Below are 18,457 nucleotides of genomic sequence, written 5' to 3'. Positions count from 1 at the left end.
GCCAGTTGGCTTTTGCTACCAATATTGCCTCGGTATGGATGGAGCTGGGGATCTTGGTCCCAGTCCTGACTGTGGTGCTAATTTCACAGGTGACCTTGGGCCTCCTGTGATCATTCTGGAGACAAAGACACCAGACTTCTTGTTTCCCCTTGTCAGGCTACAGGTTGGACCAGGCAGCTTTTGAGAAAATACCTGTGACAACCCCACAGACCTGGTAGGAGCACAGTTTCACTGTCTCCACCACACTTGGCTTGTGCCTGTCAGTTTAATTATCTCTGGATTAACAAAAAGACCTTGCGCCACCCTCCTGACAGCTGGAGAGCCCTTGGCCACCCACTCTGTCCTGATACTGTTGCTTTTTTTTTTTTTCCCCATGGTGCTGGCATGGTCAAAACGCCAGCAAAACGCTGGCCTTGCCCTCCCCTCTGGGAGGTGTCTGATAGATAAAGGCTTGTCCTGTTTACCTGTCTACCATCAGGATTATGGGAGCATATAAACCCAACTCCAGAGACCCAGGGTTGGGCAAGGGGACGATTGCACGCATGGTGAAGTAGGTTAAGTATGGGAGTGTGGCAAGTAGGAGAGTCCTAGAGTCTGGATGGGCAAGCCACAGAGAGGCAGCCCGCAGGTACCTGCACTCAATCAGGTAAGGGCTGAGGCAAGACCTCTTGAGAATGGCTGAATTGCTGTGAGTTGCGGGTGACAGATAAGGGCACCCTGCACGGTGTGCACACTTGGGGAAGCTCTGGAGCACTGGCTGTCCAAGCCCCTCCCCTGTGGCCTGATGCAGCACACCACCAGCCTCTCTCTGAAAGGTGACACTCCATAGGCCGGGCTCCCTTAGTCACCCCCAAGGCGCACAGGAGAATGGAGCTAGTGGCTATGTCTCAGTGACGGTAAGTGACAAGTGCTTTTGGACTTAATCAGGGTGGGAGTTAAAATCCAGGTACAGAAGGGGATGGCTGGGTGCTGACAGGCTGCTCCCTCTATCCCTCTAAGACCTTGTCAAGTATGGCTGTGTGTGTGTGCCGTGACAAAAAAGCACGACCCCCACACACCTGCTCCATTGCAGGGGGCTGGCCACCAGCCAGCATTTGGAACCCAACAGGTTCCTGCATTCATCATGGAGAGGCCTGTGCTTGCTCTGGCACCAGGCAGCTGCTGCTTGGGTTTGATTTACAAAAAAATAAAAGCCAGGCTGGTGATGTAGCTCTGTGGTACAATATTTGCCTAGCAAGCATAAGGTCCTGGGTTCAAGTCCCAGCACCACCCAAAAAAAAAAAGGAAAGAAAGAAAAAACAAAAATAGCTTTGGCCGACATCCAGTTTTTGGGTCAGTCGAGTTATTTCAGCAAAAGGCAACAGCCTGTGTGATCGGGATCACAGAGGTTCGTTGGAGGAGTCTGTCTTTTGCTGCTCGTGAACTCAGACCGCCTGAACTGCACTCATTCTAGATCACTGCCCATGTCTGGCGTTGTTACTTTACACTTTGATCTGTTGTGTTTTAAAGGCACACAAGTGTCTGATTTCAGGATGGGACTGCAGTGCTCCTTGTAATGCTCTGTCCTATGGAATTTATTTGTATGCATTTTTGGTGACTGGGCAGCAGGAGAGATATGGCTTGTTGGGTCAGGATTTGAGCCAGGACAAATGACTGAGCTGCTCTGAGCCACACTTCACCAAGCTGTAAAGTAATGATCGCACAACAGTAATATCCCCGGAGCTGTGTTGAGGATTGGCGGTGGGGTAGTGGGGAGGACTCCTGGAAGCCTGAAGGCACTGGATGGCTTGATGTGTATAAGTGTTCTGGGTACACAGATGTCATCTGAAGAGCAGCTGTGAGGCAGGGAAGGAGCAAGGAGTAGCGTTTCCATTTTATCAAGGAGGAAGGTCTGTAAGTGAGTTTCTTAGGCACCTTTCTCAGTTTCCCCACTCGTGCTCACTTGAAAACATTCTCTTGACTCCGACAAGGTAACCCTGACAAGGTAGGTGTGTAGTGTCAGAGCCACTGGTTCCCATCAGAATAGTAGTACATCTGAAAGGACTTGCAGAGTGAAAGAGGAAGGTAGATTGGAAGAAAGACTGGTTGCTCCATTCATTAGAGCTTCTGATTCCAGCTTGGCATACTATCTCTCAGTCACCTGACCATTTGCCTGACCACTCTTCTCCTCTACATACCGCCTGCCCATCTGTATTAGTCTTTCTGTTGCTATAACAAAATACCCAATGCTGGGTAGCTTGTAAAGAAAAGAGGTTTATTTAGCTCACAGTTCTGGAGGTCCAAGAGCCTGGCACCAGCTTCTGGTTGGCTCTGGTGAGGGCCTTCTGGTGTTATCCCAACATGGTGGACAGCATCATGGTTGGAGTGTGTATGAGAGAGATCATATGACAGGAAACCAGAGGGACTCAGGGGCCTGGCCTGCTCTATAACAACTCATTCCCAAAAAAACCAAGTGTCAAGATCAGCATTAATCCCTTCCTAGGGCAGGGCCTCCATGACCCAATTCCCTTGCATATGGCTCCACCTCTTAAAGATTCCACTAATTCCCAGCGTTGCCCCTGTGGGGACTAAACTCCCAGCACATGAACCTTTGGGGACACACTCCAAACATATCCAAACGATTGCACTGTCCTCCTCAGGTGGTCCCGACCAGCCATCCTTCTCCCAGCCAGCCGGGATTTCCTGTGCAAGGTCCCCCACAGTTGGAGCTTGCACAATATCAAACTTGCCTAACTTGGTTGACTTTCCAGCAGGAATCAATGCAGAGGACTCCCATCCCACTCCAGGGAAGTGTGTTTGGCTTTGAATCCTGCTCTCTCCTCTGCAGTGACCTGAGTATGTTTTCTTTGCAGTAAAGGATGGCCAGCCTACCAACTGTATGCTTTTGCTCTTATTTCTAAATTGGGACACTGAAGATTTGCTTTCAGCTGACCACGTTGTAAGCATGATGACGCCTGGTGGATTTCCCCCTGCACTCCTGAATGCAAGTTCAGAAACCAGACCCTAAAATCAAAATTCCAGCTTGGTTCAAGCCATTCGTGGTGCTTAATATGTGGGCGTGACTTCGTTTATTCACTCATGCACACAGTTATTAAGCACCCACTGTATGCCAAGCACCACGCTGAATGCAAGGATCCAGGCATGAATGTCCCCAAGGGCCACCCAATTGGTCAGGAAAATGGACAGCTGAACAGTTCACTCCCACATTGCATCATCCTTGTTGCTATGGTGGAAGTCCTTACCCGCTGGCTGACCCACTGGCCAGCGTGGGTCTGAGCAGAGAATCCCAGGGGACGGGGTGACAGAGGGCAGGTTGCAGCACTGTGAACACGCTTGGTTAGTGTGACCAGCAGAGTGGCTGACAGGAGAGCGGCCAGTCAGCAGGAGAAGGCAACAAGGGCCCTCACACACCCTCCCGCCTGAGGAGGATGTAGCCCTTGAACCTGTCAGGTCTCTGGGGAAACTGGGATGGCTTTTGCAACACTTTTGGCCAGGCTCTATGCCAATTATTCATTTCAGAATTTTCCCGGAGGGCATGGCTGAGCCAGCAGTTTCAGGACTTTGACCTTTCTTGCTGATGTTTTAGAATTTTTTCTTGAGTGTTTACCAAGTACAAGAGGAAAAACAGCATATGAAGTAAAGTCCACCCCCAGCTCACCACTTAGAGCAGGAGGGAGAGAGGAAGGCACAGGTGTACAGACCAGTGGCTGTCAACAGAGGGCAGTTTTGCCCCCCATAGGACATTTGTCACTGTCTGGAGACATTTTTGGATGTCACAAGGGAGGGAGATGCTGCTGGCATCGAATGGGTAGAGGCCGGGGATACTGCTCAATGTCCTGTAATACATAGGACGGTTCTGTGGGAATTCCCCCTCTCCAGATGTCACAGGGCCATGGTGGAGAAATCCTGGGGTCTCAGAGACAAGCCCATTCGCTGCTATGTTTAAGTTCTGTTTTTAATTCTTTCAGGATATGCCTAGGGGATTGTGGTCTATTGTAGTAATTGTGTGTTCAACCTGTTTGTTTGTTTGTTTTTTGGCAGTACTGGGGTTTGAACTCAGGACTTCACACTTGCTAGGCAGATGTTCTACCACTTGAGCCATTCCTCCAGCCCTCTGTGCTCAACTTTCTAAAGAGCCACTCTAAACTATTTTCCACAACAGGGGCACTACTCTAAATTCCCAGTAGCGACAGGCAAGGGTTCCAGTTTCTCTATGTCCTTGACACCTGTTATTTATTTTCTCTCTCTGTATTCGTCAGCTTTCCAGCTCTACAAGGAAATAACCTTATGAAGAGAAAAGGCTTCCTGAGCCTCATGGGTTTGAAGGTTCCAGTCCAAGATCAGGTTGATCCATTGCTTTAGGCCTCTAGTTTTGTCTTCTGTTTTACAGGCTGGGGATGGAACCCAGGGCCTTGTGCATGCTAGGCAAGCGCTCTACCACTGAGCCACACCCCCAGCTGGCTTCAGGCCTCTGACAAGGCAGCATATCATAGCAGGAGCCTATGGTGGAGCAAGTCACTCACCTTGGGAGCCAAGAAAGAACAAGAGAGAGTGTGGGCCAGGGTCCCACACCCCCCTGAGAGCACACCTCCATTGACCTGAAGACCTCCCGCTAGGTCCCACCTCTTAAAGGTCCCACCATCTCCCAATAGCACCATACTGGGGACCCAGCCTTCACATAGAACTTTTGGGGACACATCCAAACTCTATTACATGTGCTGGCTCTCTCTCTGTCTCTCTCTCTCTCTCTCTCTCTCTCTCTCTCTCTCTCTTTTCTGCCTCCTCCTTTTTTGGGGCTTACAGCCATTCTAGTGAAGGTGTCATAGTTTTTGTTGTTTGGTTTTAATCTTTTTTTTCTCTCGGCACTGGGATTTGAACTCTGGACCTCGCACTTGCTAGACAGGTATTCTACCACTTGAGTTACTCCCCCATTCCCCATGTGGTTTTGGTTTACATTTCCCTAATGACCAAGGATGTCCGCCATCTTTTCGTGTACTTACAATATACTTTTCATGTATATCTTCTAGGAGGGATGTCCATCCAAGTTCTTCACCCATTTTTAAATTGCGCTGTTTGTCTTTTTGTTGAGTTCTAGGAGTTCTGTATATATTCTGGACTCTAGACCCTGAGCAGATGTGGTTTGCAAATGGTTCTCCTATTCTGTAGGTTATCTTTCCAATGTCTCAGTCATTCCTATGATTCACAACAGTCTTTAATTTTTAAAACATCCAGGTCATCTATTTTTCCTTACGTTGCTCAAGCTTCTGGTGTCACACCTAAGAATTCATTGTCAAATCAAAGCTCACTGGGATTTGCCACTATGTTTTCTTCTAAGAGGTTTATGGTGTTAGCTCTTAGATTTAGATCTTTGATCCTGTTTGAGTTAGTTATTGTATATCGTATGAAATAAGGATCCAAATTCATTCTTTTGCGTGTAGAAATCCTGTTGTTCCATTTATTTAAGTCTTCTTTTTTTTTTCAATGTTTTGTAATTTTCATTGTGCAAGTCTTTCACCTTCCTAGTTAAATTTATTCCTAGGTATTTTATTTTTTGGATACTATTATAAATAGTCTTTTTTCCTTAATTTCCTTTTCAGATTAATTGCTGGTGTCTAGACTCTCAACTGATTTTTTGCACATTGATCTTATACCCTTAATTGGTTCTCTAGTAGATGTGTGTTTTGGTTTGGCTTGGTTTTGGTGTGTGCCTTCTTTGGAGACTTTCTGTGTCTAGGATCACACTTTCTGCAAATAGTGATACTTTTGCTTTTTTCTCTCTGGCATGATGCCTTTTGTTCTTTGTATTGCCTAATTACTTTGGCTATTAGAATTCACTAGGCCTTCTAGTGCCATGGTGAACAGCAGTGGTGAAAGTGGACACCGTGTCCTATTGCTGTTCTTAAGAGGGAAAAGTTCTTTCCCCTTTCAGTATGAGATTAGCTGTTTTCCATAAATGTGCTTTATTTAGCATTTGAGGTTCCCTTCTGTTCCCCACTTTTCTGAGTTTTTTTTTTTTTTAAATCATGAAAGGGTGTTGGGTTTTTCCAAATGCTTTTTTGGGGAGGGGTCAAGTGAGCTGATCACATGCGTTTTCTTTTGCGCTGTTGACATGGTGCGTTGGCTTGATTTGAGAACAACCTTTGGCTAACTCTTCTTTCAAAGAAACTTGATGACCTTAAAGGAAGAAAAAAAAAAAAAAAAGGAAGAAAGAAACCTTTCTAACCCTGTGTTACCTGGAAAAATAACCTTGCAACAATTCAGCAATTCTGTTGTCAAAAGCGTCCAAGAAGTCCTTGACTCACATATTTCCAGGAAATCTTGAGAACTTTCCCACGTCCCCTCAGAACGTTGTGTTGAAATCCCCAAAGAAAATACCATTTATATACCAAATTGAGGGTGGGGGGTGTGGCTCCATGGTAGAGCACTTGCCTAGCCATGTGCAAAGTCCTGGGTTCAATCCCCAGCAATGCAAACAAAACAAAAATGAATAGATTTGAAGTTATCGCTTGGGCTTTGTAGTCCTGATTTTATATTTCTTCTGGCATAAAATTGTGGCACAATTACTTCATTTACTCATTTAGTTTTGCAGAGCTGAGGACAGACACTCAAGGCCTCACTCATGCTAGGCAAATGCTCCACCAGTGAGCTGAGCTAACACCCCGGCCTGAACAATTGGTCCAGAAGTTGCTGAAACATGCTCAGGTCCCATTATCTTCAAATAACAACCATCTGCTTATTAGTAGGTAGAATTAGTGTGACAGGAAGAGGCGTGGCTTTGAGATCAGAATAACTAGCTGGGCACTGGTGGCTCACGCCTGTAATCCTACTACTCAGGAGGCGGAGATCAGGAGGATCATGGTTCAAAGCCAGCCCAGGCAAATAGTTCATGAGATCCTATCTTGAAAAATATCCAACACTTAAAAAAGGGCTGATGGAGTGGCTCAAGTGGTAGAGCATCTGCCTAGCAAGTGCAAGGCCCTGAGTTCAAATCCCAGCACCAAAAAAATTTACATTTTTATTGAGATATAATTTATACAACATCCAATCCTCCTCCGAAAAAAAATAACACTGTTTTTTAGTGTAGTTACAGAGTTGTGCAACCATCATCACAATTTTAGGACATTTTTATCACCCCAATCAAAAATGCCTTTATCCACACCCCATTCCACCACTCCCAGAAACTGCAAGTCTTCTTTCCATCTCTCAGGATTTGCCTATTTTGGACTTTTCATATACATGGGATCCTCTTCTCATGGTCAATCTTCTTTGACTTAGCACAGTGTTTTCAAGTTCATGCACATTGTAGCATGGATCAGTGTTTCATTCCTTTTTTATGGCTGGATAATATTCCATCGTGTACATCACCACATTCTGCTTATCTATTCACCAGCAAATGGATATTTGGGTTATTGCCATGTTTTTTTGTGCTGTGACTAATGCTACTAGAACAGTCCTTTAATGTACATGGTCTCATTGCGTTCACAAATTTATGATTTAGGTTGAGCATGGGGTAGAATATGCTCTTTGTGTGTGCTGTTGGAACACCTGAGACTGGCTAATTTATAAAGAACAAATTTATCTCTTGGGATAAATTCTCTGGGATGTCTTGGAAGTCCAAGTTTGAAGGGCTGCATTTAGGGAGACCCCCTTACTCCATCACCCCCAAGGTGGAAAGCAGAAGAGTGAGAGAGTGGCAGGGGTCCAAATGCACTTTTATAAAAACCTGCTCTCGTGATGAAAAACCCTCTCCCAAGGTAACAGCATTAATCCCTGCACTCATGCCCTAGTCACCTCTTAAAGGTCCCCCTCTAAACACTGTTACATTGGGAATTAAGGGTCCAGCCCATGACCTTGGGGACACATTCAAACCATAGCAAATACCTAGAGGGAGAAAACTGATCCCGGAGGACTATGGAATATGCCCAAGGTCACAGAACACAATGGCCTCGGTGGGAGAAAAGTTCTTCTTCACTCTGTCCAGAAACCCAAATGCCTCCCACCCTCACCTCCTTTAGGAGACAAATCAGTCCATTATGTAAACCTTAAAATCTCTCTTTTTCTTTACAGATTTTCTGAATGGTCTTGCTTCTTTTTCTGTCTTGCCTGATTTTGTCCTGCTTGACCTTTTCCTGGCTAAAAATCTGCGGAAAAATGACAGACTCCAACCCAGTAACCAACAGTAAGCTGGAACCGGGTTTCATCCTGACTCAGGAGCCCTCTCCTGATTCAGACAGCTCAGAGGAGCCACTACAAACAAATGGTGGTGTCAACTCTCTGCCAGAGACTCCTAACCAGGCTGAGCCAGCCTCCCACACAGGCCCCAAAGATGCCTGTCAGCAGAGAAACTCCCAGCCACCCTCACACCAGAAGGCCCTCCAAAATCACCTTTCATTCAAGGACACACGGCCCTCCCCAGAACTCCAAGCCAATGGGACAGGGACCAGAAGTCTGGAGGCCCCAGGTACCAATGGCCTGTCCTCCCAAGCCAGGCCCCAGGGCCAGCAAGCCAACTCCCTCTCCAAAGAAGATGAGAAGCAGGCGCACATCAAGAGGCAGCTGATGACCACCTTCATCCTGGGCTCCTTCGATGACAACTCCTCTGATGAGGACCTTGGAGTCTCTTTCCGGGAGTCTTCCCGGAAGAACAGCCGAGCCAGCCTGGGCACCCTGTTTCTGGAGGCAGCTGGGACTGCGAGCGAAGCTGACGCCCACGTGCCCACTATGAGGTAACAGACCCCTTTCTTCTCCTCTTCCTGGGGGTGGGGACAGTTAGGGTAGGGCTTGTCCTCTTCCCTGACCCTTCCCCTCTCTGTCAGGTGGCTTCCTGATTCCAGCACTTCGAGGACCTGGGTAAAAAAAGCAGGGGACAGCCCAGTGCCAGTGGCTCACGCCTGTAATCTTAGCTACTCAGGAGGCAGAGATCAAAGCCAGCTCAGGCAAATAGTCTGCAAGACCCTATCTCGGAAAAAACCATCACAAAAATGGAAAAAAAGGGCTGGTGGAGTTGCTGAAGGTATAGGCTCCGAGTTCAAACCTCAGTACTGCACACACATACACACACACACACACACACACACACACACACACACACACACAGCAGGAGTCGTAAGCTTGACTGCTTTGTTTTCTTCGTTCCCTCCTTTCAGAATCATTTTGTGTGCACAGGGCCCCTATGCCAGGAAACTGGCTTTCTGGAACCTTTAGCACAGTTGGGCAGGATGACCTTGTGGATATTGCTTAGTATTTAAGCCAAATAGCTGCAGGGGATCATGGGAACCTGAAGGGGGAGACCACTCTCCTGCCTCCTGAAGACTCACTTATTCATTCATTCATTCATTCAGCAGGTAACTCATGAGGGAAGGACCAGCTTCTCCAGAAACTCAAATACTGTAATCTTCCCCATCAATTTGGTTGTTGGGAGCCAGTACCTGTAGGTTCATAACAGGTGGGCTTACCCTAGGGGTGCAGCCCATGTTTCTTTTGTTCTCAACTTTCCCTTCCCTCATCCCCAAATTACAAACAGAATATAGTAGTCCCTGGTAGAAAATGGGAAACACAGAAGGGCAGAGAGGAAAAAAAGAGCCACCAGCCAAAATTTTGCAAGCTGGAGAGAATTCTGCACTTGGTCCTGTATTCCTTCTCTCCGCTCTGGTTTTCACCTGTGAGTGAAGGCTTACTAGCTATTTTTTCCTTCTTGTTTTTGAGACAGGGTCTTCCTATGTAGCCCAGACTGGCCTTGAACTCGAGATCCTCCTGTCTCAGCCTCTCGAGTGCTGGGATTACAGGCATGAGCCCCGCTCACTTTAGTTACCTGTTCTTTTAAGCATCTCCACCCCTCTCTCTGACAAGGTAAGGGGAATCCGAATGGGTCCTTTTTCAGTGAGTGGCTGCTGAAAGACAAAAAAAAGAAGAGTAACAACCGTCTTCAGGGGGACACTGGAGTTTCTAGAAGGATGAAAGGAAGAGAAGGCTTTGGTGTCTAGCACACAGAGCACAGCTTTCATAGGGGACAGAGTTGGGCTCAACCCTTGGCTCTGCTGCCTCCTATGATGTGAACCATGGCCCTTCATCTGTTCTGGCCTCAGTCTCTCCTCTGTAAAATGTGAAAGGGACTAGCAGCGAGAGGTCCTGAGTTCAAACCCCAGTGCTGCTGAAAACAAATGTGGAAATGATTAAATAGGATAATGCTTGTAAAGCATGCAGAGTTTGGTGCACGGTACGTGCTTACTATGCAGTAGACACCTCCCAGCTCCATTCTTGGGCTTGTCCTTTGCCCGCCAGCAGTCCAGTCTCCCCAGAGCTTCTCACCTTTCTTCTTCCTGACGTTTATGTGAGTTACCCGTTTGTCCCTCCTAACAAGGCCACGAGGCTGGTGCTACACACCCACATTATAGATGCGAGAACTGAGGCTCAGAGGAGAAAAGTTTCTTCCCCAGGATACTCAGCTAGGAGTGGCAAAGCCAAGTCAAGGCCAAATATGTCACCCTGCAAAACCCGCATTCTTTCAGTGATGTCTAGTGCCCCTCCCTGCCAAGCCCCCTTCTCTCAATGTACAACTTCAGCAGAGCCTGGGGAAGGACAGTGAATTAAGCCAGGCCACCAGAGACACACAGATCCGAGCAAGGAGAAGGGATGGGAGGTTACAGCAGGGGTGTGGTTGCTGCTGTCCAGGAGCCTGCGTTCTAGAGAGGAAATGGGAAATGTAGGAATAAACAGGGAAACTGACCAGACTGGTTCCACAGAAAATTCTACCATGGTGCAGTGTTCTAGAATGGAGTGTTTAGAACAGTACTAATATGGTCCCCACTAGTTACACGTGGCTATTGAGCCCTTGAAATGTGCTCAGGGTGACTGCACAACTAAATTTTATTTTAGATTTAATTTTTATGGTGCTGAGGGATCAAACCAGGATCCCAAGCATACGTAGGCAAGTTCTCTACCACTGAGCTACACCACCTCAGCCCCCAGAGTTGCTTTTTTTTTTTTTTTTGCAGGGTCTTGCTATGTAGTCCAGGTTGACCTGGAACTTACTGGGTTGCTCAGTTTGGCCTCAAACCCATGATCCTCCTGCCTTTACCTACCAAGTGCTGGAATTACAGGCATGAGCTATCATGCCTGGCCAAGGCTGAACTTTAAATTTTAATTTTAGGTAGTACACGTTGAATTGGACAGCACAGATCTAAACCTAATGGGCAAGAAGGAATGAATGTGGGAATTAACAGGCTTGACAAATCAGTAACATTGCTAACACTGTTTCCTGAGTCTTCCATGCCCAGAAAGCTGCGAGGCTTCAATGAGCTGATATTTCTCCTCACTTTCTACCCACTGTCTTCACCCACTATTTTGAGGGGTCTTTGCTGGTTTGCACTTAAACAACAGCTTGTCTGAGCTGGTCAATTTATAAAGGTGCTTTAAAGATACTTACCTTTCTTCAGAGAGGAAAGGAAGCCAAAATTCTGACTGGATTTCCTGCTCTAATATTGTCATTGCTTAGGTACATAGGTGTGTACCTAGCATTGTAGGTAAATCCCTGCCTTGCCCAGCCAAGGACTGGAGGGAAGGGCAGAGCCATCTTGCTTTCTTGTGAATGGCTGACTGAGGAGATGGACATTACGGCTAGTGTGCTGTGTGGCCTTGGGCAGGTCCCTTCCCCTCTCTGAGCCCCCAGATCCCTTCTGTGTAGAATAAGGAGTTTGAACCAGACTCCTAAGGTGTGACTTGTGCTCACAAAGCTCAATGGCACACAGTTCTTTTGCCCCCAATCTAATGTTTTTTCAGAGTCAAGAATTTAGAATTTGAGCCAGTGCCAGTGGCTCATACCTGCAATCCTAGCTAGTCAGAAAGCAGAGATCAGGAGGCTCACGTTTTGAGGCCAGCCCAGGCAACAAAAATGAGACCCTCTTCTCAAAAAATGCCCAAAACAAAAAGGGCCACTGGAGTGGCTCATGTGGTAGAGTGCCTGCCTAGCAAGTGCCTGAGTTCAAGGCTCAGTACTGAAGGAAAAAAAAAAAGGAATTTAGAATTTGAGTACCCAGGGACAATGTGGGGCTCTGCTGGTGACTTCCAAGGCACTTGCATTTCCATGAGGGCCATTCCAGCCCACACCAAGGCCCAGAACCATGGGCCTGTGGTGGGAGACACCCACGTGTGCTTTTGTTTCTTTTTTTTAAAACATTTTTTGGCTGTATTGGGATTTGAACTCAACCTCATGCTTGCTAGGCAAGTTCTCTACCACTTTTTTTTTTTTTTCTCATGTTTCTGTGTTTTTATTTATTTTTTTTTTCATTTTTCTTTTATTATTCATATGTGCATACAAGGCTTGGTTCATTTCTCCCCCCTGCCCCCACCCCCTCCCTTACCACCCACTCCCCCCCCTCCCGCTCCCCCCCCTCAATACCCAGCAGAAACTATTTTGCCCTTATCTCTAATTTTGTTGTAGAGAGAGTATAAGCAATAATAGGAAGGAACAAGGGGTTTTGCTGGTTGAGATAAGGATAGCTATACAGGGCATTGACTCATATTGATTTCCTGTGCGTGGGTGTTACCTTCTAGGTTAATTCTTTTTGATCTCACCTTTTCTCTAGTTCCTGGTCCCCTTTTCCTATTGGCCTCAGTTGCTTTTAAGGTGTCTGCTTTAGTTTCTCTGCATTAAGGGCAACAAATGCTAGCTAGTTTTTTAGGTGTCTTACCTATCCTCACCCCTCCCTTGTGTGCTCTCGCTTTTATCATGTGCTCAAAGTCCAATCCCCTTGTTGTGTTTGCCCTTGATCTAATGTCCACATATGAGGGAGAACATACGATTTTTGGTCTTTTGGGCCAGGCTAACCTCACTCAGAATGATGTTCTCCAGTTCCATCCATTTACCAGCGAATGATAACATTTCGTTCTTCTTCATGGCTGCATAGAATTCCATTGTGTATAGATACCACATTTTCTTAATCCATTCGTCTGTGCTGGGGCATCTTGGCTGTTTCCATAACTTGGCTATTGTGAATAGTACCACAATAAACATGGATGTGCAGGTGCCTCTGGAGTAACAGTCTTTTGGGTATATCCCCAAGAGTGGTATTGCTGGATCAAATGGTAGATCGATGTCCAGCTTTTTAAGTAGCCTCCAAATGTTTTTCCAGAGTGGTTGTACTAGTCTACATTCCCACCAACAGTGTAAGAGGGTTCCTTTTTCCCCGCATCCTCGCCAACACCTGTTGTTGGTGGAGTTGCTGATGATGGCTATTCTAACAGGGGTGAGGTGGAATCTTAGTGTGGTTTTAATTTGCATTTCCTTTATTGCTAGAGATGGTGAGCATTTTTTCATGTGTTTTCTGGCCATTTGAATTTCTTCTTTTGAGAAAGTTCTGTTTAGTTCACATGCCCATTTCTTTATTGGTTCATTAGTTTTGGGAGAATTTAGTTTTTTAAGTTCCCTGTATATTCTGGTTATCAGTCCTTTGTCTGATGTATAATTGGCAAATATTTTCTCCCACTCTGTGGGTGTTCTCTTCAGTTTAGAGACCATTTCTTTTGATGAACAGAAGCTTTTTAGTTTTATGAGGTCCCATTTATCTATGCTATCTCTTAGTTGCTGTGCTGCTGGGGTTTCATTGAGAAAGTTCTTACCTATACCTACTAACTCCAGAGTATTTCCTATTCTTTCTTGTATCAACTTAAGAGTTTGGGGTCTGATATTAAGATCCTTGATCCATTTTGAGTTAATCTTGGTATAGGGTGATATACATGGATCTAGTTTCAGTTTTTTGCAGACTGCTAACCAGTTTTCCCAGCAGTTTTTGTTGAAGAGGCTGCTATTTCTCCATCGTATATTTTTAGCTCCTTTGTCAAAGATAAGTTGCTCATAGTTGTGTGGCTTCATATCTGGGTCCTCTATTCTGTTCCACTGGTCTTCATGTCTGTTTTTGTGCCAGTACCATGCTGTTTTTATTGTTATTGCTTTGTAATAGAGTTTGAAGTCAGGTATTGTGATACCTCCTGCATTGTTCTTTTGACTGAGTATTGCCTTGGCTATTCGTGGCCTCTTGTGTTTCCATATAAATTTCACAGCAGATTTTTCAATCTCTTTAATGAATGTCATTGGAATTTTGATGGGAATTGCATTAAACATGTAGATTACTTTGGGGAGTATCGACATTTTTACTATGTTGATTCTACCAATCCATGAGCATGGGAGATCTCTCCACTTTCTATAGTCTTCCTCAATCTCTTTCTTCAGAAGTGTATAGTTTTCCTTGTAGAGGTCTTTCACATCTTTTGTTAGGTTTACACCTATGTATTTGATTTTTTTTGAGGCTATTGTAAATGGAATTGTTTTCATACATTCTTTTTCCGTTTGCTCATTGTTAGTGTATAGAAATGCTAATGATTTTTCTATGTTGATTTTATATCCTGCTACCTTGCTATAGCTATTGATGATGTCTAGAAGCTTCTGAGTAGAGTTTTTTGGGTCTTTAAGGTATAGGATCATGTCATCTGCAAATAGGGATATTTTGACAGTTTCTTTACCTATTTGTATTCCTTTTATTCCTTCTTCTTGCCTAATTGCTCTGGCTAGGAATTCCAGTACTATGTTGAATAGGAGTGGAGATAGTGGGCATCCTTGTCTGGTTCCTGATTTTAGAGGGAATGGTTTTAATTTTTCTCCATTAAGTATAATGCTGGCTGTAGGTTTGTCATATATAGCTTTTATAATGTTGAGGAACTTTCCTTCTATTCCTAGTTTTCTTAGAGCTTTTATCATGAAATGATGTTGGATCTTATCAAAGGCTTTTTCTGCATCTATTGAGATGATCAAGTAGTTTTTGTCTTTGCTTCTGTTAATGTGGTTTATTACGTTTATTGATTTTCGTATGTTGAACCACCCCTGCATCCCTGGGATGAAGCCTACCTGGTCGTGGTGAATAATCTTTTTGATGTGTTGCTGAATTCGATTTGCCATTATTTTGTTGAGGATTTTTGCATCAATGTTCATTAAGGAGATTGGCCTATAGTTCTCCTTTTTGGAGGTGTCTTTGCCTGGTTTTGGGATAAGTGTAATAGTGGCTTCATAAAATGTGTTTGGCAGTTTTCCTTCCCTTTCTATTTCATGGAACAGTTTAAGGAGGGTTGGTATCAGTTCTTCTTTAAAGGTCTGATAGAATTCAGCAGAGAATCCATCAGGTCCTGGACTTTTCTTTTTGGGGAGACTCTTGATTGCTGCTTCAATTTCATTTTGTGTTATAGGTCTATTCAGGTGATTAATTTCCTCTTGGTTCAGTTTTGGATGATCATATGTATCTAGAAATCTGTCCATTTCTTTTAGATTTTCAAATTTATTTGAATATAGGTTCTCAAAGTAGTCTCTGATGATTTCCTGGACTTCCATGGTGTTTGTTGTTATCTCCCCTTTTGCATTCCTAATTCTACTAATTTGGGTTTTTTCTCTCCTCATTTTAGTCAGGTTTGCCAGGGGTCTATCGATCTTGTTTAGTTTTTCAAAGAACCAACTTTTTGTTTCATTAATTCTTTGTATGGTTTTTTTGGTTTCTATTTCGTTGATTTCAGCTCTTATTTTTATTATTTCTCTCCTTCTATTTGTTTTGGGATTTGCTTGTTCTTGTTTTTCTAGGAGTTTGAGATGTATCATTAGGTCATTGATTTGGGATCTTTCAATCTTTTTAATATATGCACTCATGGCTATAAACTTTCCTCTCAAGACTGCCTTAGCTGTGTCCCATAGGTTCCGGTAGGTTGTGTTTTCATTTTCATTGACTTCCAGGAACATTTTAATTTCCTCTTTTATTGCATCGATGATCCATTCTTCATTAAGTAATGAGTTATTTAGTTTCCAGCTGTTTGCATGTTTTTTGTCTTTACTTTTGTTGTTGAGTTCTACTTTTACTGCATTGTGGTCAGATAGTATGCATGGTATTATTTCTATTTTCTTATATTTGCTGAGGCTTGCTTTGTGCCCTAGGATATGATCTATTTTGGAGAAGGTTCCATGGGCTGCTGAGAAGAATGTATATTGTGTAGAAGTTGGATGAAATGTTCTGTAGACATCTACTAGGTCCACTTGATCTATTGCATATTTTAGATCTTGGATTTCTTTATTGAGTTTTTGTTTGGATGACCTATCTATTGATGATAATGGAGTGTTAAAGTCTCCCACAACCACTGTGTTGGCATTTATATATGCTTTTAGGTCTTTCAGGGTATGTTTGATGAAATTGGGTGCGTTGACATTGGGTGCGTACAGATTGATGATTATTATTTCCTTTTGGTCTATTTCCCCTTTTATTAGTATGGAATGTCCTTCTTTATCTTGTTTGATCAATGTAGGTTTGAAGTCTACTTTGTCAGAGATAAGTATTGCTACTCCTGCTTGTTTTCGGGGGCCATTGGCTTGGTAAATCTTCTTCCAGTCTTTCATCCTAAGCATATGCTTATTTCTGTCGGTGAGATGAGTCTCCTGTAAGCAACAAATTGTTGGATCTTCTTTTTTAATCCATTTTGTCAAACGGTGTCTTTTGATGGGTGAATTAAGTCCGTTAACATTAAGTGTTAGTACTGATAGGTATGTGGTGATTCCTGCCATTTAGTTATCTTAGTTGTTTGAAGGTTTGATTGTGTGTACCTAACTTGATGTTACTCTCTACTGTCTTGCAGTTCTCTACCACTTGAGCTATGCCCCCGGACCTTCTTTGCTTTAGATAAGGTCTCATGCTTTTGCTGGTACTGGCTTGGGACTTTGATCATCTTACCTCTGCCTCCCAAGTAGCTGAGATTACAGGTGTGAACCACCACACCCACTTGCTGTTTGTTGTTTTTAATGACCTGTAATGAGAATCCCACATCACAGGATCTTGTAAAGTTAGGCTCACTCACTCACTGTACTGCCGCTGCCTCTGGTGGTTGTCTGAATGGAAAAAGTCTATCAAAGCCCATGTGCTCAGCCAGGTGCAATGACTGAGGGTGTAATCCTAGCTATTCGGAAGGCAGAGATCTGGAGGAACAAGATTGGAGGGCAGCTCTGCAAAAAGTTTGAGACCCCATCTCAACCAATGGCTTGGCATGGTGGTGTGTGCCTGTCATCCCAGCTCTTCTGGGAAGCACTAATAGGAGAATCGAGGTCAGGCTAGCCTAGACATAAGTGAGACCCTATCTGAAAAATAACCAAGGAGCAAAAGGCTAGTGGAGTGGCTCAAGTGGTAGAGCACCTGCCTAGCAAGCACAAGGCCCTGAGTTCAAGCCTCATAGCCCCCACCCCACCCCGCCAAAGAAAAAAACCCTCCAAGTGTTCCAATCTGTTGAAAACAATGCACATCAAAACAAGCATCTTGTTTTCTTGTAGTTTTTGGCTTTGGACTCTGGCACCTTCAAGACCTTAGTAGTTTGGTGTTTGCTGTCCTCCGGTGCCATTCCCACTGATAGGGCCTAGGGACAACTTCCTGGAAGGGCCCCGTGCCCCCTGAAGACTCCTCCAAAGTGTTGCAATGCTCTGTGGAGGGCCTCAGCCGGGGTCCTTATCACACACAGAAGGGCAATGCCTGTTTCTGGGCCCACAGGTCAGGCCTCAAGCCAATTTGAGATGTGAACTGTAGACAGCCGGGCCAAAAGACAAAGTGACAGCCCTTTTAGTTCACAGATCTACTGGAGATTCTAGAATCAGGCAACAACTCATTGTGTAGAACAGAATCAATGTTCCAGTGAGCTGAGCACAGGACGGAAAAGGGCAGGAAAAAGCAGAAATGCAGCAAAGGCTGATTGGCTCTTTCTGAGTTACTTCCTCATAGGGTTGAGCAGAGGGGACGCCCTTAGCATGTGGCCCCTTCTTATTTGTTGTTGTGAGTTTCTTGTTTTCTGGAAGTCTGGCCCATTTTGAAGTTCAGTTTAAGTTTCTGGCACTTAGCATGAATGACTCCATTCTGGTTTGGTCTGCTGGGGCCTAGTACAGGAGCTCAGTCCAAATCAGTGGACTCCATATAGTTTATTTAACAGCAGTGTGGACAAGCTGGCTGGCCAGCTGAGAAAGGGAGGCCTCACCCAAGAAGGCAAATATGGTGAACTTAGAGAACTCACTTTATTATTTTTCCTGATAGGCTGTTGTCTTGGTTTGTTTTCTGTTGCTGCAACAAAGTACCTGAGGCTAGGTCATTTATAAAGAAAAGAAGTTTATTTAGCTCACAGTTCTGGAGGCTGGGAAGTCCAAGATACATGGCACTGGCGTCTTCTTGCATCTGGTGAGGCCTCATGCTGCATGTAACATGGTGAAGGATATCACATGGTGAGACACAGAAGGGCGCCTAGGTCTCTCTTTCTCAGGTCTCCTTTTTTTTTTCCGGTGTGACCGGAGTTTGAACTCAGGGCTTCCTGCTTGCAAAGCAGGCACTCTACTGCTTGAGTCACACCTCCAGTCCATTTTGCTGTGGTTATTTTGGAGATAGGGTCTCTCAAACTATTTGCC

General features: G+C 44.7%; 1 protein-coding gene across 6 annotated transcripts in view; it reads left to right on the top strand.

Annotated features, from left to right (window-relative positions):
* Acacb (acetyl-CoA carboxylase beta) overlaps nucleotides 1-18,457 on the top strand; it is a 129,201-nt gene that overhangs the window by 10,509 nt on the left and 100,235 nt on the right. For 4 of the 6 annotated variants that reach the window (XR_012443411.1, XM_074060566.1, XM_074060569.1 and 1 more), the window contains exon 2: nucleotides 8,068-8,726. Coding sequence is in view for 5 of the 6 variants with exons in the window: in XM_074060566.1 (XP_073916667.1) it covers nucleotides 8,077-8,726 (650 nt within the window). In the remaining variant the exon portion in view is untranslated. Of the gene's footprint in view, nucleotides 1-467; nucleotides 647-668; nucleotides 897-8,067; nucleotides 8,727-18,457 lie in introns of those variants that run through there. The other 2 variants (XM_074060567.1, XM_074060568.1) reach the window with 2 other exon arrangements.

Source organism: Castor canadensis, chromosome 18 (genome assembly GCF_047511655.1).
Source record: "Castor canadensis chromosome 18, mCasCan1.hap1v2, whole genome shotgun sequence".
NCBI lineage: Eukaryota > Metazoa > Chordata > Mammalia > Rodentia > Castoridae > Castor > Castor canadensis.
Note: the sequence above shows the minus strand (reverse complement) of the source record. Positions and strands in the feature narration are given on the sequence as shown.